Here is a 23,539-nt window from a genome sequence, read left to right on the forward strand (position 1 = left end):
GGTGGTGTACTTTCTTGATTTTTCATATTTCTGGTATCTTTTCTTTGATGTTTATTCATTGAGCAGGGGGTTTCACAGTCCACAGGTTTGACACTATTGCCTGACTAAGATGTTCCTGGGGTTGCCAATTTGGTATGGCTACCTCAGTGACTACTCAGTTGGCCACTTGTGCCTTGCGTGTGTGGTTACCTCGCGTCTTGGGCCTCTCTGGGGAGCTACCTCTCTGGTCAGCTTGGACTCTGCCGGGCTGCTGGGTCACAGGGTGGTATCGCAGGGTGTCATTCCTGCTGCCGCCGGTTCCCCCGCTGTTGCCGCTGCCGCCGCTCACACCGCTGCCACCAGAACCACTGCCGCCGGCTCCGCTGCCGCCGCTTCCCCCGCTCCTGCTGCTACCGCTGGTGCCACTTCCCCTGCTGCTTCCGCTGGCACCGCTGCCGCCGGTGCCACTGCCGCTGCTGCCGCCACCGCCAGCTCCTCCACTGCTGCCACTGCTGCTGGTTCCACCACTGCTGCTGCTGCCGCCGTTACCGCTGGCACTGCTTCCGCCGCTAGTATGTGAATCCTAGTTTTGGAGGCTGGGAAGTACAGTCCAGGGGGCACATTTGATGAGGGCCTTCTTGGTGGTGACTCTAAAGTAGATATTGAATCAGCAGCAGCTTTCCCATCATCAGTGCCTTCATCTTTAGATCTTGCAGACTCAGGCTTCTTTAAGGTTCTCGTGGGACCTCTCTGAATACTGCCCTTTGACTCACTCTTCAGACATTGACCTTTAGACTTGTAGTTTCAGCTGGTGAGTGAGTTGGAGAGGGCAGCACTCTGCTGGCTTCTAAGAAAGTTCCTAAGCAGTTGAGATGTTGTCTGTTTTCTGACCTCAGGTCTTCAATTTTTTTCGAATGCTGGTTGTAGGTCCAGTTTCACCATGTGTCCGGGACTTACCAGGTCTTTTGCACTAGTTTCAGAGGCTGGGAAGTCCAAAGTCAAGGGAACATATCTGGTGGTGACAACAGCGACCCAGGGGAATCACATAGCAGAAATTGGTAGAGTAGGAGAGAGAGAGAATTTTCCAGGCCCCGTCGCCTCTAATTTTAATTTTTAAATATATAAAATATTTATCTAAAGAGGTATACTCAAAGAACATAGAAAGTATTTAAGTATTTGAATTTATTTAATCAATCTATTGATGTAAATATATTTAAAATATATTTAAATTAAGAATGTTTAAATATTTATATATTTAAATTAGGGGTGTTTAAATATATAAAATATTTATCCAAATATATCAAATATTTATCCAAAGACATATACTCAGAGAATAATCACTCCCTCCTCTATCCCATCTCTTCCACTCCACCCCACCATAACTACCACACCATTCTATATCTTGGATTGTTAGCTGAACAGGGGTATGATTTGTCTAATCTTATCAAACTATACACTTAATATCCATATGTTTTCTGTACGTAAATTATACTCAATGAAATCAGTTAATTAAAAAATTGCCACCAGCCCACATTAAATGGCTACATGTTAGTGATTTTCTCAGTGGGGTTCTTATATTGGGCCCATCTATATTTATAAGATTCTATATTTTTTTCCTATGCTCCATATTTCTCCATATTAGTGTGTGGGGAAAGAGAAGGGACAAGCTCAAAGCCGGACAAAACTGTAATATGGAAAAAAGATTTTTTTTTGGAATACCTGTTTTCTGGGTCCCTCTTTCCACATTTTGGGTCTAATCCAGAAGTTAAACAAACATGAAAAGCATCAAACACACACTTACAGAATGTATATATATGTATGTACACAAAAAGATTCTGCAAGGGTATATACTTAAATGTCAACAATGGCTGTCCTTGGATAGTGAAATTTACATGATTCCAATTTACAAATGGGATATAAAGCAAAAGTTCAAATTCTTAAGAATTTGGAATATATTTTCTCTAAAAAAATAATATTTTAAATTGTGATTTTATTCCTAAGGTGCCCATAAGAAAAGACTAAATCCATAATACATTGCCAAAATATTAAACATCTATGAAACATTTGTTGCTAAGTAAGACTAAGAAAATAATTCTCAGAGATGCCTTATGGCTTTAGAGTAGTAGTTAAATGGTTCACTTTTAAAGTTACATTCTTTAAAATAATAACCATGTTCCTTTACTGATTTTATTTTCTGGATCTTTTTCTTTACAAAGTGTATATTGGTTTTTTTTTTCTTTTTTTTTTTTTTTTTTTTTTTTTCGTGTCCGGCAACGGATCGCAACCCTCAGTGTGGCGCCCGTACTGGACCGGGACCAGCAACGGGATCGCAACCCTCGGTGCTGCGCCCGCCCCTCGCTCAGCCAGTGAGCGGGAACCGGTCTGTATGTGGGACCCGAACCCTCGGCGGGAACGCCGCCGCGCTCCCAAGCGGCGCACTGTAGCAGTGTGCCACCGGGCCGGCCCTATATTGGTTTTCTGAAGGAAAAAAAAAAGAGTTGATGGAAACTGTATTTACTTCCTTTTTGTCTTTTTTTTGGGGGGGGGAAATTTCATTTCTAGTTACCACTAAGCTTTGGCTTTTTAAATTTTTATTCTGAAATAATTTTAGAGTTATGGAAACGTTGCAAAATAGTACAGACTGTTACCATATACCCTTCACCCAGCTTTCCCCTAAGGTTAACAGCTTACATAACATAGTACTACAGTATAATTATCAAAACTAAGAAATCGACATTAGTAAAATTATTAACTATTAACTGAACTACACCAGTTTTTCTACTAGCAACCTTTTTCTGTTCCAGGATCCCACATTGCATTTGGTTGTCATGTTGCCTTAGTTTCCTCCAATTTGTGACAGTTCTTCAGCTTTTGTCTTTCATGACCATAACACTTTCGAAGAGTACTGGTTAGTTATATTGTATAATGCTCCCCCATTTGAATTTGTCTGATGTTTCCTCATAAGGTTAGGCTATGCATTTTTTGCAAGAATACCACAGAAGTGATGTGTCTTTAGTGTGTCATATCAGGGAAGGGGTCTTATCAGGGAGGGAGTCTGCGATGTTAATATGTTTTATTACTGGTGATATTAACCCTGATCACTTGATCAAGGTGGTCTCTGCCAGGTTTCTCCACTGATTTTCCCATTTTAATTAATAATTATCTTGGGAACTATGTGTGAGATTATGCACATATCCCGTTTCTCCTCAAACTTTACCCACTCATTTTAGCATCCATCAGTGGATCCTGGCTGCAACAATTATTTCCCTCAGTCTTCCCACATTTAATAAAAGGAATTCTTCTGTAAGGAAGGGTTGTCCCTTCGGCCCCCATTCATTCATTCATTTATATCTGTTTGGACTCTTGGTTTATAATCCAGTACCATCACTAATTATTTTCTTGCTCAAATTGTTCCAGCTTTGGCCAATAGGGGCTCTTTCAGGTTGACTCCTGTGTCTTCCAATTTGCCCCTGTCCTTTTCTGAGTACTTTCTTTCTGGCACAAGCTGTTCCAAGATCATCTTGTATTCTCCCCACCTCAGTCCTGGAATTAACAGCTTCTCCAAGGAACCCTGGTTCCTTTTATAGGAGAATGGTATTTAGAAACCATGATCTGGTCTAAGTGTGCTCATTGCTATAGAAGTATCTTTTTTTCTAGGCCTTCTCAGCAAATAGAGCTTGGAGATATAAGTGTATACACATACACACACACTTACATACATACTTATTTATACTTATTCCTGCATATATTTGCATGTGTGTATCATGAATTCATACTGATACATCCAATTCCAAGCCAACACCCAAGATTATTACTAGCCTTCCCACTTTTCTTATTTCTAACTTCTTTCTTGGACAGTGAGAAAACTGGTTCTCATTACCTAGAATACATTTACTTATTTCCTTGAATCTACGACATACACAAGTAGTTACAGAATTGCCAAACCATACCCCTGTGAGAAAGTAACTAGAGTTCCTTCTGTCTTTAGCCTTAGAGTATCCAGCCAAAATACTGTTTCTTAAATTACTTAGTTTAGTTCTTTTCCTCCCACTTCATTCTGTGTGTTTATGTTACTCATTTATAACACAGGTTAATTTGCTACAGTTTGTATTGTTTGGGTTCTCCCATGTTATGGCTGACTATATATATATATATTAGTGTGTATATATATATATACACACACACACATATATATATATTTTTTAAATGAACATTACATAAAATTCACTCTTTTGTGATGTACATAATGAGGTAGATTCCAATTCTGGCATTTATAAATAAAATTACTGTAAAAATTCACCTACCGGTTTTTGTGTGAATTTGACTTATTTCTCTCAGAGTAATATCTAGAAGTAGGAATGCTAGACTGCATGGTAATTATGTTTAACTTTATTAAAAAACTGCTAAACTGGGCCGGCCCGGTGGTGCACTGCTACAGTGCGCCGCTTGGGAGTGCGGTAGCGCTCCCGAGGGTTCGGATCCCATACAGACCGGTTCCTGCTCACTGGCTGAGCAAGGTGTGGGCGCATGTTGCGATCCCGTTGCCGGTCCCGGTTCGGTACGGGCACGACACTGAGGGTTGCGATCTGTTGCCGGACACAAAAAAAAAAAAAGGAGAAAAAAAAAAAAACTGCTAAACTGTTTTCCACATTGGCAAGACCATTTTGTACTCCCACCAGCAATGTATGAGATCTCCAGTTGCTTGTATACTCATTAGCAGTTTGAATTTCCTTTTTTGTTTTTTATTTTTTTATGGCATTCTAAGAGGTGGGTAGTGGTATCTCCTTGTGGTTTTAATTTCTATTTTCTTAAGGGCTAGTTATGCTGCACATCTTTTCAAATTCTTATTAGCCATCTGTATTTTTTTGTGATGCATCTGTGTAAACCTTCTGCCCAGTCTTTAAGGGGTTGTTTGTCTTATTGTTGAGTTTTTATAGCTCTTTATATGTTCTGGATACAAATCGTTTGTTAGATATGTAACTTGCAAATATTTTCTTCTAGTCTGGCTTTCTTTTTCATCCTCCAGAGTATTTTCAGAGAGCAAAAGTTTTTATTTTTGATGAAGTCCAATTTATAAGTTTGTCTTTTATGGATCATGCTTTTGTTGTCATATCTATGAACACTTTGCCTAATCAACAGTAACAAAGATTTTATCTTGTATTTTATCCTAGAAGCTTTATACCATTATTCTTTACATTTAGGTCTATGATACATTTTGCACTACTCTTCATATAAGATGTGAGATATGAGTGAAAATTAATTTTCACACATATGGATGGATGCCCAGTTGCTCTGGCACCATTTGTTAAAAAGACTATCTTTTCTCCATTAAATTGTCTTTGTACCTTTATCAAAAATCAGTTGACTATATTTGAGTGGTTCCATGTCTGAACTCTGTTCTGTTTGATTTATGTATCTATCCTTTTATCAATATCACACTATCTTGATTACTATAGGTTTATAGCAAATCTTAAAATCAGATACTGTTCTCTTTCAAAATTGTTTTGAATTGTTTCTAATTCCTTTGCCCTTCCACAAAATTTTTAGAATTTGCTTGTCGATACCTACAAAAAAAGCTGTTGGGATTTTAAATGAGATTGCATCAATTTGGAGATAACTCACAGCATAACAATATTTATTTTAAACCCATAAACATAGCAAATCTCTTTACCTAGGTTTTTAAAAATTTTTTTTATCAGTATTTTATGGTTTTCAGCATACAGATGTTTCAAATATTTTGTTGGATTATACTCAAGTATTTCATTTTTGTAATACTATTATAAATAGTATTTTTTAAATCTCAAATTCCAGTTGTTCACTGCCAGCATACAGAAATACAGTGGATGTTTGTGTATTGATCCTGTATCCTATAACTTTGCTAACCTCGCCTGTTAGTTCTGGGAGTTTTTTCATAGACTGGGACTTTCCGAAGTAAACAATGTTGTCTGTGACACAGTAAACACATAGATAAATTTTAAAACTTTTTTTTTCTCTTAATTTCTTTAAATACAAAGCAGAAAGTATTTAAATCAAAAATTATAACACTGTATTGTGGGTTTATAATATATGTAGATGTAATACATATGATAAGAATAGCATAAAGGATATGATGTAGGTTAAAATTTTACTTGAGGCAATATAATATTAACAAATAAACTAAAAAGAGGATGGGATATCCTTCTGGTAGAGAAAAAGTAAATAGAAAAGTTTGAAAAAGTGTTTGTTTACATGATAAAATACTGTGTAGAACAAAACCAAATGAGGTATGAGTAAAGAAGAACACAGTTCTACATATCATTTATTCTCATGTCCAGAGAGGAGGTAAATATTACATCCCATTTTTTTAAATGAACAAAAAACTTTTAAAAAGTAAATTAATGACTTCGCTGGGATCATACACAGTCTGCCACATTTGTTAGCAAGCTACCTGGTTCCTAAAACAGTGTTCTCTTTGGCTTTTTTACTTCCTTATCCTGTGGGCCATCTACTGATATCATGTTGGTTCTATTCCAGGCACTCTAGAGACAATGATCCTTTTGGACATCCAACGCTCTGGTTTGGTTTCAAATACATACTATGATACCAGTTCTAGATTAGCTTGCTTGATGAGATAGCCATACTGGCTGGCTCAATTAGAGCATTTTTTATTTTATTTTATTTTTTTTTTATTTTTTTTTTCCTTTTTGTCTTTTTTCGTGTCCAGCAACGGATCGCAACCCTCAGTGTCGTGCCCGTACCGGACCAGGACCGGCAAAGGGATCGCAACCCTCGGTGTTGCGCCCACACCTCACTCAGCCAGTGAGCGGGAACCGGTCTGTATGTGGGATCCGAACCCTCGGCAAGAGCGCCACCGCACTCCCAAGCGGCGCACTGTAGCAGTGCGCCACCGGGCCGGCCCCAATTAGAGCATTTTTTAATTTAAGGTGATCCCTATTGCCAATTTATGAAAATTCAAATATTTGTTATAAGAACTATTTTTAGTCATTTTAAAAAAATTTGACAAGAGGATCCTTCCTCTATATACTCTATAGACAAACAATACACATTTATTTTATTTTATTTATTTCTTTTTTTTTTTTTTTTCAGTGTCCGGCAACGGATTGCAACCCTCAGTGTTGCCCCCGTACCGGACCGGGAACAGGATTGCAACCCTCGGCGTTGCTCCCGCGCCTCGCTCAGCCAGTGAGCGGGAACCGGTCTGTATGTGGGATCCGAACCCTCGGGCAGGAGCGCCACCGCGCTTCCCAAGCGGCGCACTTATCCAGTGCGCCACCGGGCCGGCCCAAACACTACACATTTAGGTCCTGTCATGGGGTGGGTGAGAGGAAACAGAAAAACAGAAAAGCCTGCACATGGGTTTATCTAATACCACAAAATATGAAGGTCAGTGACCTAGAAATGAAATTACAGCAAAAATATTCAATTCTGGGCTACATTCAAACTTTCCTCAAATTTCTCCATGCTTTCATCCAATTGTTCCTAGCATTGTCCTGAACTTGAGTTTCCGAAGCCTTCTAAGTCAACATTTTTTTAAATTAATCTGTCAAACACACAGTAAAGTCGGTATAGTACAGTGAACCTTTGTTATGTCTTCCTCTAGGTCAGAGGTCAGCAAACTTTTTCTTTAAAGAGTAAAAGTAAACATTTTAGCTGCTGTGGGGGCACATACAATATCTCTGTTGCATATTCTTCCTTTTTTAATGTAAAAACCATTCTTAGTTTGGGAGCTGAGTAAAAACAGGTCACAGGTTGGATCTGGCCCATGGACTGTAGTTTGTCAGTGCCTACTAGAGAAATCCTTGATTAACATTTTGCCACATTTGCCTTGAATCTTTCTATCTAAACATGCATATTATTATGATTATCATTATTTCTGGGACTATGAGACTTTCTCTCTCAATTATAGCTCTCTGAAACAATTCAGCCTGAGTAGGACAATCTTAGCAACTACAGGACAAGGAAATACAGGCACTAGAGAATCACTTCCACTCCCTCTCCCCAACAATTCGGCTCTATGGGTAAGACACTACCATATGCACCTCCTTATCTTGTCAGAAAATAAGTGCTCTTGATTCTATTGATTTAAACTTTAAAATGTGTACTCACCTCTCCAGCCTCATTGTCACTAAACTAAGCATTTCTTTCCTAAATTATTACAAAAGCATCCTAACCAACCTCTCTTCTTTGATCTCTGACACAAGCCAACCTTTCTTCCACATTGCTACAAGAGTGAACTTCCTATATGACAAACGGAAATACAATATTTCTGTTGTACTTCTGTTACCGACAGGCCAGGTTCAACTTGCCCTCTCACATTAAACAAATGGCCTGAAAGTCCAAAAGTTGATGCAAGGATTGGAAGGTTTATTCAGATTACCAGTACTCAACTAAATGTCTAACCAAACAAACAAAGAGAAAAGAGGAGCAGTGGGGTCCAGTTTAGCCTAGTCCCAATCAGCGGGGCCAACCTATTCCATTAACAGTAATTGATAAAAGCAGTTCTCCTCACTGTTTTCAGCATAAAGAAGAAAAGTATCAACTACATTTAAATCAGAAAAACAAAGCATAGCCAGGAGCCCTCCAGGGTGCACCTATACATAAATGGATACAATCCAACCAAACAGAAGAGGGCTCAGAAAATCAGAGAAAAGTAAAGAGAATAAAGCATTGTCTTGTCAGAATTTAGGCCAGGGACTCCAGGAGAGATCTACCAGCAGCAGAGACACGGGAGCAAAATAGTCCCAGTGGCCACTTGCCTCTTGCAGCTAGAGTCCTCTCTGGTTCCCAAAGTTTTCCAGTTTTTGCCAGTGATTAAATTAGGCTCTCGGATTCCAAAGTCATACAAATGAACAATGTACCCAACAGTAAAGCAAGCAGCACTTTAAAGAGGAGATAGACTTATGCATAAGGGGAGTAGCAACAGTAAAGCTAGCCCTCCGAGGGGAACTGTTCAGGGCCTTTTATAGGGAAAGGACTCAAGGGGTGGCAGGCCAGTGTCACTGGAGGTGGTCCATTCTGTTCTTCCTGGTTGTGTGATGAGCGCATGCTCAGTAGGTCCAAAATGGCAGTGGTATTGATCATTGTCACCCCAGGAGGGTCACTGTAGCAGTCACCTTGATGCTTTGTGCACAGGTGGGAATTCCTAAAGGGGTCTTTAAGGTTAATCTGTAACTTTTACAATTATAGTAAACACGCCTTGGGGAGGGGTTTTGCAACTCGGTAAATATCTGTTTCCTCTCTTATCTCAGTCTATTTTGTCAGGTCAGCCCATGGGGTAATCATTTGCCCTGAGGGGGTCTCATGATTGAGGAGTGGAAAAGTAACGAAGTGTCCTCTGCAGGGAAAATGGAGTCAGTTTGGTTCACAGGCCTAGCCTTACTCTGTTTCACTTCTGTGGTTTCCTCAAGACCCTGGAATAAAGCCCATATTTCTTAGTACAGTGTAGGAGGCTCTTCAAGAGGCCTTGCTTCGATCTTTTTTATCTTTCTCTCATTGCATCCTTAGTTCCCACTACACTCTTGATTCCAGATATACCCACTTCAGTCATCCTCTTCAACAAAGACTACTGACGGGCCGGCCCAGTGGCGCACTGCTACAGTGCGCCGCTTGGGAGCGCGGAGGCGCTCCCGCCGAGGGTTCGGATCCCACATACAGACCGGTTCCCGCTCACTGGCTGAGCAAGGGGCGGGCGCAGCACCGAGGGTTGCGATCCCGTTGCCGGTCCCGGTCCGGTATGGGCGCGACACTGAGGGTTGCGGTCCGTTGCCGGACACGAAAAAAGACAAAAAAAAAAAACAAAGACTACTGACAATGCTCTGGATTTGGGATATGCAATTTTAGAGTTCTATTTTTAAAAACTTAAACTGCTGATATTTTGCCAGTATGGGACTTAATTTAGTCCCTTTAATGAAAGGAAAAGAACAATAAACATTACCTGCCTCACTGGATAGGTCATATGCGCAGGTCTAAGGAAGAGAGAAACTTACCGAAATTCTATACTTTGCAATATAACAATGAAAGACCAGCTGCTCCAAAATAACTATATCTGTACTGAAGGATACATGAAACTCCCATACAAATACAAATAATATCAAACATCAACCAAAATTTCACTTCTAATTCTTGCCATGATGCTTGTGTGAGATGATCCCTGAAGCCAAAATCAACCATAAAAAGCAGGTAATATATGTAAAATAAGTATATAAAATTACTGGAGAGCAACAAATGCAGGCAAAACTTTAAGGACTAGCATCCTTAAGAGAAGAACAATATACAAAGTGAGTGCCATATTTACCCCAGCTTTATCCCTGAACTTGTAGTAAAGGAAAATATTGAGTCTAAGTAGGAACCAGACGGAGGAGACAGAGGCCAGAGTCAGGAGCCACCAAAGTGTCTGGCACTTAAGGAGCATAATTCCAGAAAAGGGAGCTGACAAGAAACAACTCAAAAATCTACAAATTTTCTCAAGTAACTAGTCACCTTCTAAGCACGCATCTGCATAATAAGACTGCTAAAAACCCAGAAGAAAATAGCTGGAAGACTAAAGAAAAAAGACTTCTAAAGACTTCCAAAGCAGAGCTCTCACAAGACAAAAAATGCTAAAGAGACAGAGGAGAGAATTCAAACCCCACCAAAATGACTGAGCCTTAATAAACACCCCAGATGCTCACTTGGGATCCCAGAGAAAGCATGCTTTAGGTATAAGGGCAAAGGCATAGAAGTAAGGGCAAAGCTGACAACAGCCAGCCCTAACCCGGCTTAAAACCAAGCCTCAAGGTAACTCACCAGTATACTACCTGACTGCCAAAAGGAAACACAATTGTTTTTGAAGAAAAATAACATAATCAGAACCTCTAAAAATTCTCCTCCACAATAAAGAGTATTCAAACAGAAAGTATAAGGCATGCTAAAAAGTGGAACAAAAAAATCTGGAAATATAAACAGAACCATTGGGGATTCAGATATTGAGGTTAGCAGATGAATACGTAAAAGAAAAAAGAATCAAATGGTCATTTTAGAAGTAAAACACATGAGAAAAATAGCATAATTAGAGTTGAAATACTACAAGGTTTAAGAAGTGGTAAAAATGCTCATTTAAGTTAGCTATAAGTCAAGAATGCATATTGTAATCTCTGGGTAACTATTAAAATAATAATAAAAAAATACATAACCAAAAGGTTAATATAGGGAAAAAATGTATTAATCATATTTTTTTATTTTCTGGTTTTTGACACTTTGACATCTGGAGACTCACTGCCACTCCCAGAGTTAGCTAGTTACAAGAGATAGCAGATAACTATGTCTTTCACATGCAAATCAACCAATCCTGAGTCCATACCCCTGCAACCACTTCTTTTATTCCACTCTCACACTCTGGAAAACTCTTGCTCTAATGACCCCGGGGCCAGATACCAGACAATTGTGGACAGTCCCTATTTCACAGAGCCTGCTGAAATTATTTAAACTAGCCAATCCTAAAATTGCTTACCCTGTTTCGCCTGTTTCCTCCCACAGAAACTGCAATAAAGTCTCCTGCCCATGTTTTTTCCTTGCTCCCTCTGCCTCCTGACCTACCCTGGTACTTCCTCATGTGGTCTCCTATTGTGTAGTGTGCTTCTTTCTCTGAGGATCTATGAGTACAACAAACTATCTTTTCAATGACAGTTGCCTCATAATCTATTAGCCTCACTATACCTGAATAATAATAATAAAACCTATATTTTAAAACAAAAAATAATTTTGATATTTGATAGGATTTCATTAAGAAAAAGTTTTCAACAGCTGATTAATTCAAAAGGTGGCAAGAAAGAACAATAATGGAAGAACAGATGAGACAAACAAATCAAACAGAAAAACAACAGACTTGAACCCAACTGTGTTAGTAATTGCCTCAAATATAAAAGGGGCGAAACAGCCCAATTAAAAGAAAGATTATAAGATGGAATAAAAAAACAAAACCCAACTATATGCTGTATTCCAGATAAACACTTTAGATAAAAGGTCCCAGAAATATTGAACAAAAAAGGATAGAAAAAGAAATACCGTGGAAACATTAGCCAAAGAAAGCTGTCTGATTAATATCAAAGTAGATTTTAAAGCAAGAAATACTATTAAAAATAAAGATTGAAAATTTGAATGATAAAGGAGACAATTCAACAAGAAAGTATAATAGTCCTATATTTGTACATTCCTAGTAATGTAGCTTAGGAATATACAAAGCAAAAGAAGACAAAGCTAAAAAGAAAAATAGACAAATCCATAACGGTAATAGAGGTTTTCTTCTTCTTTCTTAGTGCTATCTTCAGCCAGAAAGTAGTAGAGATTTTAAGATGCCATCTTTCAGTTACTGATAGAACATGCAAACCAAAAATCAATAACAAAGCAAATCAAACAAACAAAAAACCAAAATCACTAAGGATGCAAAAGATATGAAGAAAATAATGAACGACATTTACCTACTTAGTAATATATATACAGACGGATATATACAGAACATTATACCTGACAAATATCCAGTGCACACACTGGGAGAAAATATTTGCAAACCACATACAGTTGTCCTTCAGTATGCATGAAGGATATGTTCCAAGACTTCCCGCAGATACCAAAACCCAAGGATACTCAATTCCCTGATATAAAATGGTATAGTATTTGCAAATAACCTATGCGTATATTCCTGTGTACTTTTAAATCATCTCTAAATTACTTATAATGCCTAATATAATGTAAGTGCTATGTAAATAGCTGTTATACCATATTGTTTAGGGAATAATGACAAGAAAAAATTCTGCACATGTTCAGTACAAATGCAATATTTTTTAATATTTCCAATTCATGGTTGGTTGAATCCATGGATGCAGAGCCCAGAGATACAGAGCGTGGACTGCACTGACAAATAACCAGGATATACAAAGAATTCCTACAACTAAATAAAAGAAAAACAACCCAATTTTTTAAAAATGGGCAAAAGATTTAAACAGAAATTTCCCAAGATATGTGAATGACCATTAAGCCCATGAAAAAGTGCTCAACATCACCAATCATGAGGGAAATGTATATTAAGACCATATTGATACCTTTACACACTCACCAGAGCAGCTCAAATTAAAATGAGCGTCAACACCAAATGCCGGAAACGATAAAGAGCAAACAGAAATTCTCATATACTGCTGACAGGACTGTAAAATTTCTACTTCTTGATGAAAACATCTGGGAACTGGTTATAAAACTAAACATACATGTATAACTGCCCTCTAACCCAACAATTCCATCCTCAATATTTACTGAGGAGAAATGAAAACTTAGGCCTAAAAAAGAATTGTACAAGAATGTTCACAGCAACTTTATTCATTATAGCTAGGAACCGTAAAGTCCAGTTTTCCACTAGTAGAAGAATGGAAAAACAAACTGAGGAGTAATCATACAGTGGTGTGATGGTTAATTTTATGTGTCTACTTGACTAGACCAAGAGTACACAGATATCTGGTCAAACACTATTCTAGATGTTTCTCTGAAAGCATTTTTTGGACCCTAACCCTAACCCTAAGTAAAGCATACTCTAAGTAAAGCCATCTAAAGTAAAGCCATCTATAATGCTGTAGGCCTCATCCAATCAGTCGAAGGCCTTAAGAAAATGACTCATCTACCCCAAGGGAGAGAGAATTCTGGCAGCAGATTATCTTTGGACTAAAACCACAACTCTTTTCTGGGTCTCCAGATTGCTGGTCCACTCCACAAATTTTGAACTTCCCAGCCTCCACAACTATGTGAGCCAGTTCCTTAAAATGAATCTCTCTCTCAATCTGTGTATGTCTGTACACACCTATACAACAAACTACCAAACAGACATATCATAAAATATTTTCTGAAAAAAGCCTCTTTATAATATTGTACTGTTCCTGGTTCTATTTTGTTTCACTCTTCTCTTTGCCAACTTGGGCACTAATGTCACATGACTTCCATTACTGTGTTGTAGTTTTTAATTTGATAATTCAAGGCTTTCTTCAATAGTCTCCTGTTTAATATTCTTTTTCATTATTTTCTAGGCCATTCTCACATAGCCTTATTCTCCTTTTCTTCTCCAAATTGGCAAAAATGTCTATAAAGAGGAAATAAAATGGTGTTCATCACAGCATTATTTTTAATAGCAAAAAAGAGTAGGAACAGCCTAATATCTAATCATATGGAATGATAAAGCAAATTATGGTATACCAAACACATATATGATGAAAACTGATATAGCAACTAAATGTTGTACATGAATACTTATTACCATAATATGAAAATTAAGCAATGCTGCAAAATGCATTAAACAAATAGACACCTTTTTTTTATGTTTTAGAAAATAAATGACAAATGGCAAATGACAGAATGTATATATAATTATTATGTGTTACAGATATACATAGGGTGACCAACTGTGTCAGTCTGTACTGGACTAAGGGATTTCTAAGACATGTGACTTTCATTGCTAGAACTGGGCAAGTCCTGCAAAATCTGGGATGACAGGTCACCCTAGTATATGCATATTGTCTCAAAGTCTCAAAAGATAAAAATAAAATATTATCAGTGGTTATCTGAAGAAAAGATAATTATAAGTAATGATTTCTTTCCTTTGTGCTTTTCCATTTTTAAAGTTAAAGGTGACAAATACATCTTTATAGGAATAAGCCAAGTTTACTAAGAGTCTTTTACTGAAAAACCTCAAAATAGAATTATAGTTAAGGTTCAAAAGAAAACAGACTTAGCTACACTGACAAAGAACCAAAAAAGAAGATGCAAAGAACCAAAATCATACAAGAATGGGAACATTACAGAAATAAAAAGGATTATATAATGTCATTTCAGTCAACAACAGACTGCATATACAATGGTGGTTGGAGCAACAGGCTATATCACATAGCCTAGGTGTGAAAAAGGCCGTATCGTCTAGGTTTGTGTAAGTATTGTCTATGATGTTCACACAACTACGAAATTACCTAACAATGTACTTCTCAGAATGCACTCCTGTCATTAAGCACTGTATAACTGTACCATAAACAGCTGTATGCCTATAGTTAGACAACCTAAATGAAATAAACAAATTCCTAGAAATGCACAAATGACCTAAACTAACTCAACAAATTAGAAAATCTCAACAACCTGTAACAAGTAAAGACATTAAATCTATAATCAAAAACTTCCTAAGAAAGAAAAGTCCAGAGCCAAATGGCTTCTCTGGTGAATTCTACCAGATATTTAAAGAATTAACAATGATCCTTCAAAAACAAGAGAAAGGAACACTTCTTGACTAATTCTACGGAGACAATACGAGTATTACCCTGTTGCCAACACCAGATAAAGACATGACAAGAAAATTATAGGCCAGTATCTCTTATGAATACAGAATTAAAAGTCCTCAATACCATACTAGCAAACCAAAACCAACAGCATATTGAAAGAATCATAAACTATGATGAAGTGAGATTTATCCCAGAAATGCAAAGGTGGTTCAACTAACAAAATCAATCAAAGTAATATACCACATTAATAGAATAAAGGGGGAAAAACCCATGATCAGCTTGATGCAGAAAAGGCATTTGATAGAATCTAACACCCTTTCAAGATAAAAACACTAAAAAAAACAAGGAATAGAAGGAACTTCCCCAATGTGATAAAGAGCATTTATGAAAAACCAAGCACTAACATCATAACTCAACGGTAAAAAACTGAAAAAGCTTCCTCCCTAAGATCAGGAACAAGACAAGATGCTCACTTTCACCACTGCTACTCAATACTGTACCAGAAGTTCTAGCCAGAGCAATTAAGAAAGGAAAATAAACAAATAAATACAGGGCATATAAATTGGAAAGGAAAAAGGAAAATTATCCATCTGCAAATGATATGATCCTATATATAAGAATTCCAAAGAATCCACAAGAAAGATACTAGAGCAAATAAATTCAGTAAGGTTGCAGGGTACAAGATCAACACTCAAAAATCAGTTGTGGTTCTAAATACCAGCAATGAACAATTCAAAAAGAAAATTTAAAACATAATTCCACTTACAATAGTATCTAAAAGAATAAAATACCTAAGAATAAACTTACTGGAAGTGAAACATTTGTACACTGAAAACTGCAAAATATTGCTAAAAGAAATTAAAGAAGACCTAAATAAACGTTTAGAAAGACAGCCTGTGTTCACAGACTAGAAGATAATATTAAGATGCCTATAACACCAAAAGCAACCTAAAGAGTCAATGCAATCCCTATCAAAATTGCAACAGTCTTTTTTGCACAAATGAAAAAGCCAATCTTCAAATTCATATAGAATTTCAAGGGGCCCTGAAACAATCTTTAAAAAAGAATAACAGGGGCTGGCTGTTAGCTCAGTTGGTTAGAGCACAGCTTTGTAACACCAAAGTCAAGGATTTGGATCCCCACACCAGGGGGAAAAAAAAGAATAACAAAGTTGGAGGAATAAAACTTCCTGATCTCAAACTTACTACAAAGCTACAGAAATCAAAATAGTTTGGTACACTGACATAAAAACAGACAATATAGACAAATGGAATAGAACTGAGAGTTCAGAAACAAACCCATACAATATGGCCAACCGATTTGATAAGGATGCCAAAAAACAATTCAATGGGGGGAAAAAAAGTTTCTTTAATGGATGGTACCGGGACAACTGGATTTCCACATGCAAAAAAATAAAGTTGGACCTCTACCTCACATCATACACAAAAATTAACTCAAAATGGATCAATAACCTAAATATAAGAGGTAAAATTCTTACAAGAAAACATAGGGATAAATCTTCATGACCTTGTATTTGGCAATGGATTTTTAGACATGACACCAAAAGCAAAAAACAGATAAACAAAAGTAAGAAAAGAAAAACAGATAAATTGGACTTCATCAAAATTAAAAATTTCTGTATATTAAAGGACATTATCAAGAAAGTAAAAAGATTGGGCCGGCCCGGTGGCGCACTGCTACAGTGCGCCGCTTGGGAAGCGCAGCGGCGCTCCCGCTGAGGGTTCGGATCCCATATGCGGACCGGCCGCTCACTGGCTGAGCGAGGTGTGGGAGCAACACCGTGGGTTGCGATCCCATTGCTCGTCCCGGTCCGGTACGGGCGCGACACTGAGGGTTGCGATCCGTTGCCGGTCACGAAAAAAGACAAAAAAAAGAAAGTAAAAAGATAAACTACAGAAAGGGAGAAAACATTTAAAAATCATGTATCTGATAAGAATTTGATATCCTGAATATATGAGGAACCCCTATAACTCAACAACAGACAAGTAACCCAAATTTTAAAAAGGGCAAAGAACTTAAAAAGACATTTCTCTAAAGAAGATACACAAATGGCACATGAAAAGATGCTCAACATCAGTCATTAGGGAAATTCAATCAAAAAACCACAATGAGACAGCACTTCACACCTAGTAGGATGGTTATTATCAAAATAATAGAAATGACAGGTGTTGTTGAGGACATGGAGAAATTGGAATACTCCTACATTGCCAGTGGGAATGGAAATGGTGCAGCCGTGGTGGTACAGTTTGGCAGTTCCTCAAAAAGTTAAACATAGAATCACCATAGGAACTTCCAATTCCACTACTAGGTACACATTCAAAATTGAAAACCTGAACTCAACCAGATACTTATACATCAATGTGCACTGCAGCATCATTCATGATAGCCAAAGGTGGAAATAACCCAAGTGTCCATCAACAGATGAATGGATAAACCATGGTTTATATATACAATGGAGTGTTATTCAGCTATAAAAAGGAATGAAGTTCTGTTACCTACTGCAATATAGACGAAGCTCGAAAACATGATGCTGAGTGATATAAACTAGACACAAATAGACAAAGATTGTATGATTCCATTTCTATGAAATATCTAGAATAAACAAAATCATAGGCTGGATGGAGGGTGAAATGGGGAGTTATTGCTAATGGATACACAGTTTCTATTTGGGGTGACAAAAACGATTTAGAAGCAGCTAGTGGTAATGGCTGTACAACACTGTAAATGTAATTAATGCCACAAATTGTATACTTAAAAATGATTAAAATGGCAAATTTGATGATTTTTTTTTTTGCACGCATACACAAACACAAATATATATATATAAAAGAAATCAGACTTTGGTATATCTATTAAATAATAATCCTAGATTTCCACAAGACTAAGATTGATTCTGCATGAGACTTTACAGAAAAGTCCATGTTCTGCAATATTTAATTCTACAGCAATGCAAGCCAAAGGATCCCTAAAAACAGTTTGATAGAAATTCGAAACAAGACATAAGTTAAAGCAAAATAATATTCTTTTTCATCTGTTCAATAGTCCAAGAAGCTCAAAAAATAAAACTATTTTCATATTTGGATCTTTTATACACACTGCTAAGTAAGTGACTATAAAATGGACTATGGTCTATATCCCTTTATATTATTGTTTTTCACTCTGCTAGGAATTGGCATTAGGTAAATGATGGTCAGATATCAGGCCTTAAACACTTACAAAATATACGGCTCCAAAGCTTCCATGGCCAATTTCTCTGAGATCTGTGAAGAGCTTCTCTGGATCTTCTTTGAAGAAGAGCTCTGCAATTTCAGGGTCCTTCAGGCTGCCCGCTTTGTTAGTTGATGGCATCCTGTCGGGCAGTCAGCTGTCTGAATCCTAATTTTATACTGCTATCCCAATCCTTGGTTCATCTGTATGAATGAAGCCACGTTGGCATAAACTACTGTAGAGAAATAAGAAAAGAAGAAACTCAGGAAAGGCAAAAGCTGCTAAGAACAATTAGTTTAAGATCATTTACTGATAGCATCTACAAGATTATCTCAGGCCTAGAATTTCACTGAAAAGGTAGTGTGGTTGCAGTAGTTCCTAACCCTGGCTTATCATCACAATCACCTGAGGCACTAAAATAAATAAATAAATAAATGCCTACTACACAGCACTTTTAAACATTAGATAAATCTTTCTATCTTGGGGGACTTTCTACATCAGTACTTAAAGATTTATCTAACTCTGATGCAGTTAGCCCATTGGCAGAGGAGATAATATAGCACAGAGACTGTTAAAAAATACACAATAAACCAAGATTTACCAATAGTATATTTCTAACAGCAAGACTCCCACCTATTAATGACCTTTGAATAAAATAAATACACAATTCTTACATTCTAAAGAAAAATGCAGTAGGAGAAAGTAATGCATTCAATATAAACATGTTTCCCCATAAACCTGATTCACCTGATTCACATTAAAATATCAAATCTGCTTCATTAGATAAGTAGACATACAGGTAACTAGTACATTCCCTGGTGGTTCTGCTATCAATTTCTCTGCATCAGATTACCCAATTTTTAAAATGGTGGTCATAATTGAGAAGCTTCAGAAACTGAGTTCTGGAATGACACTGCCTGGATATGAATCCCAGCAACACTATTTACAAGCTGTGAATTTGGGTAGTCCCATTTCCCTAATCTGTAAAGTGAAAAAATAATCTACTTCATAGAATTGTTGTGAGGTTTAAATGATTTAATAAATGTATTCATAGAATAGTACTCTGACATAGTAAGCACTACAATAAGTGTTAGCTATTTTCTTTTAACGTGCTTAAATTCAGCAATTTAAAAAAACTCCAAAAATGATTTCATTATACTTCTGAGGGAAAAAAAAAAAGCTCTGTTCAATTCTTCCACGCCCTTTATATAAATTTTTTAAGCAGGTCTCATTTTTAGTGAAATAACTGAACCAATTTGAATTCTCGCTCCAAAATGTCTTTGTAACTAAAACACACTTACATGTCTTTTGCACCTCCCTAAATTAACACTACACTCTAATAAAAAGGTATAAATTGTTAATCTGTATTCCACTTGTAATATACACCCCAAAGTGACCCATATACTTTTACCAATTTCCCTGCTCTAGAAGCTCCCTGGAACAAAGAGTCTCAATTACAGTTCTTCCAAGAATATGTGACCATAGAAAAGCCACTTAATCTCTCATCCCTAGAGTAGGTTGAACTAAATGCCACATAAGTGTTAATATTCAATTAAACAACCTGTAAAAAAAAAAAATTCTTTTTTTAAACTTCGGTGTTGCTTAAGACCTTTTTAAAGAATTCTGAATTATCAAGTTTTAGTACCCTTATTACAAGAATTACTTTACATTAAAATTTTCTAACTAGTTCCATGATTTGCATCTTCTCTTATCTGCCTAACAAATTCCCACTCATAATCTTTCAAGATTTAAATTAAATGTTATGTTTATAAAATTTTAACTGTATTAGGAAGAGTTGGTCACTCTCCCTTCATGCCCCCAAATACCCTGTAGCATTTACTATAGAATATTTTCAGTTTTTTATCTCTCTCTTTCCTAGACAGGCAGGCACAATGTGTCCCATTCATCTTCCTATCATCTCTCCACCTCTTATTCCCTACCTCCTACAGTTAATATTCATAAATATTTGTTGAACTAAAAGAATACTCCTCTACTATACAACCCCTAAAAATTATTTCACTTCCACAAATATTTACTGGATAAACAGTATACATAAGACTACGATACATAAAAATATTAAAGTTGACAGAAACAGAATTCATAAGGATAGCAACTTCCAGAAAATCAGAGAGATAAGAAATAACAAGAGAACTGAAACATTTGCCCTGCCAAATACCAAAAGATAGCACATGACTGCCATCACAAGAGTAAAATACCAAAACAAACAGGATAAGTAAATCAATAATCTAAAAGAGAGTCTAGAAACAAACCTGTACATGTGAATCTTGGAGTTTCACACACAATTAAAGGAGAAGAAATAAACGTTGTTGAGAAAACTGATAATCCATTTGGAAATAAAGTTATATCCCTATCACATATCTTACATAAACATTACTGCTAGATGGCTAAAAGAGGCATCTCAATCAACGGGGGAAAAGATTAATTTGATAAAAATAAGTGTTGTTGAGAGAACCCAATAGCCATGTCGGAAAAAATTAAATTAAATTATACCTTTTCCTTAAACTGAACACCAGAATTACATGTGTCAGATATACAAATATAAATTATGAAACCATACAATTACTAGAAGGAAATACGAGTAAGTTTCTCTGTAACCAGGGAATGAGGAAACTTTCCTAATTACGATTTATATCCAAAGCAGTAAAGAAAACGAATGATACACTTGTCAATATAAAAAATTGAGAGGAAGGACTATGGAAAAAGACACCAAAAATAAGGACAAATGATAAGTTTCAAACATTTTTTCCAAGTTTATGTAAGGAAATGTTAATATACCTAATATGTAAAGAGTTTCAAAAAACAGACAAGAAAAAGACAACACACTAATATCCCTAATATGTAGGGTTTTTTTTTTTTTTCCTTTTTGTCTTTTTTCGTGACCGGCAACGGATCGCAACCCTCAGTGTCGCGCCCGTACCGGACCAGGACCGGCAACGGGATCGCAATCCTCGGTGTTGCTCCCGCACCTCGCTCAGCCAGTGAGCGGCCGGTCTGTATGTGGGATCCGAACCCTCGGCAGGAGCACTACCGCGCTTTCCAAGCGGCGCACTGTAGCAGTGCGCCACCAGGCCGGCCCCCTAATATGTAGTTTTTAAAAACAGAGAAGAAAAAGACAACAAAAAGGCAGAGATATGAAAATGGCAAACAGCCATTAAACATATGAAAATATGCTCAACATCACTCAAAGTAAGAGAAATACAAATTAAAACTATACTAAGATTTCATGTCTCACCTATCAGAACGGCAAAACCCATCACACGCTAACTGGGGTGAAAGGGAAATAAACACTCTCATTGGCAGCAGTAATGCAGAAGGGTACAAACCCTACTGAGAAAATCTAGGAAATTTATTTTTATTTATTTATTTTTATTTTTATTTTTTATTTTTTATTTTTTTGTCTTTTTCCGTGTCCGGCAACGGATCGCAACCCTCAGTGTCGCCCCCGGACCGGACCGGGACCGGCAACGGGATCGCAACCCTTGGTGTTGCTCCCGCGCCTCGCTCAGCCAGTGAGCGGGAACCGGTCTGTATGTGGGATCCGAACCCTTGGCGGGAGTGCCACCGCGCTTCCCAAGCGGCGCACTATCACAGTGCGCCACCGGGCCGGCCAAGGAAATTTATATATGCATTTACCATTTCACCCAAAAATTCCACTTAAGAAATCCATACAAATGACTTATGCAAAATAAAAGAAGTGACAAATGCACAAAGTATTTGATGCAGTGCTATTTGTATAATAACAAAAGACTACACACAGGTTAAATGTCTATCACGTGGGGACCGGTCAAATAAACTATGCATCTATATCAAGCATTGGCAAACTTTTTCTGTAAAAGGCCAAATAAATGGTAAATATTTCAGGCTTTGTGAGTCAAGAGACAAAATTAAGGATAGTATGATTTTTCTACAAAAAACTTAATGACAAAATTCAAAATATAATAAAAATTGAGTCCAATTTTTTTGTGGGGGGGCTAATAAGGTGTACTAATGAGAACAATGAAATTCTCTTTTAGGGGGATAACATTTTGCTGTTCATCTATTAATACAGATTTTTAGTGGCATTTTATTTACTTCATCTTTGAAAATGTCTTTTCACACAAATAGGTACTGGCAAATACTGATATAAGTCTATAAACATATGATTTTAACTGAGTATATTTATCACTCAAAAAACATTTAGAGATTTCTATTAGATTCTTTTCTTGATATTTGTCTTTACCATGCCATTACACTGCAGATTAATCACTTCCAATTGAAGATTAGGTGGAAGCTCCCCAACTGCAGTTAAATAAATACTGAAATATGAAAATTTCTTCTGCACGTGTATCAAAGTTCAAAAAATGGTGCTCAAACTGTAGTCTGAGTTCAGAAATCTGCTGCAAATTTGTGTCAAAAGAGAGATCTCATTTTTTAGTTTTTGACAGCATACAAAGCTTATAAAGCACATTGATGTTACTTGTGAATCAAACAACATTTGTTGTCAAATGACACTACAATAGATCATTTCATATATAAGCATTGTTTTTCCTTGTAATTTTAATTTGAATGCATTAAGAAACATCATCGACTCTGCAGCAAAAGGTAATATTCAAAGTCATTCAGTGTTCAACAGTAACAGTTCTTCTCATTCAAAATAATTTAATCTTAGCCCTGGGTTTAAAAAAGTCACAAAACAACTTTACCACTGCTAAGCCATAAATCTGCTGTGTGGTGTGTGGTACGGAAAATCAAGAGTCACCTTCTATAGCTGTCAGAAATTCATGGAAGTGAAAATGATTAAGTCTATAAGAGCTAAGTTCACAGGGAGGCTACTGGTTCAATAACACAAGATAGATTCAAATATTTTCCACAAAGTACTGCTAATAAGTAATACAATGAATAATAAGAGGGTTTAGAACACCATTTTTACAAGCTTTATAAACTTATCCAACTAAGCATTCTGCTTGCTGTATATATTTTCCACCATCAATAGTAACACATCTTAGCAGATTCCACTACAGGTGATACTGAAGTCCTATTTGTTCAACTTC

At 36.9% G+C, this 23,539-nt stretch overlaps 1 protein-coding gene across 1 annotated transcript in view; it reads right to left on the reverse strand.

Annotated features, from left to right (window-relative positions):
* The window catches only part of TAOK1 (TAO kinase 1), a 94,449-nt gene extending 75,729 nt beyond the window's left edge, over positions 1–18,720 (reverse strand). The window contains exon 1 of the mRNA XM_008566343.1: positions 18,498–18,720. Coding sequence (XP_008564565.1) covers positions 18,498–18,629 — 132 coding nt within the window. The 5' untranslated portion in view covers positions 18,630–18,720. The remainder of the gene's footprint in view (positions 1–18,497) is intronic.
* Between the last annotated feature and the right edge of the window lie 4,819 nt (positions 18,721–23,539).

Source organism: Galeopterus variegatus, unplaced genomic scaffold (assembly GCF_000696425.1).
Source record: "Galeopterus variegatus unplaced genomic scaffold, G_variegatus-3.0.2 Scaffold236, whole genome shotgun sequence".
Taxonomy (NCBI): domain Eukaryota; kingdom Metazoa; phylum Chordata; class Mammalia; order Dermoptera; family Cynocephalidae; genus Galeopterus; species Galeopterus variegatus.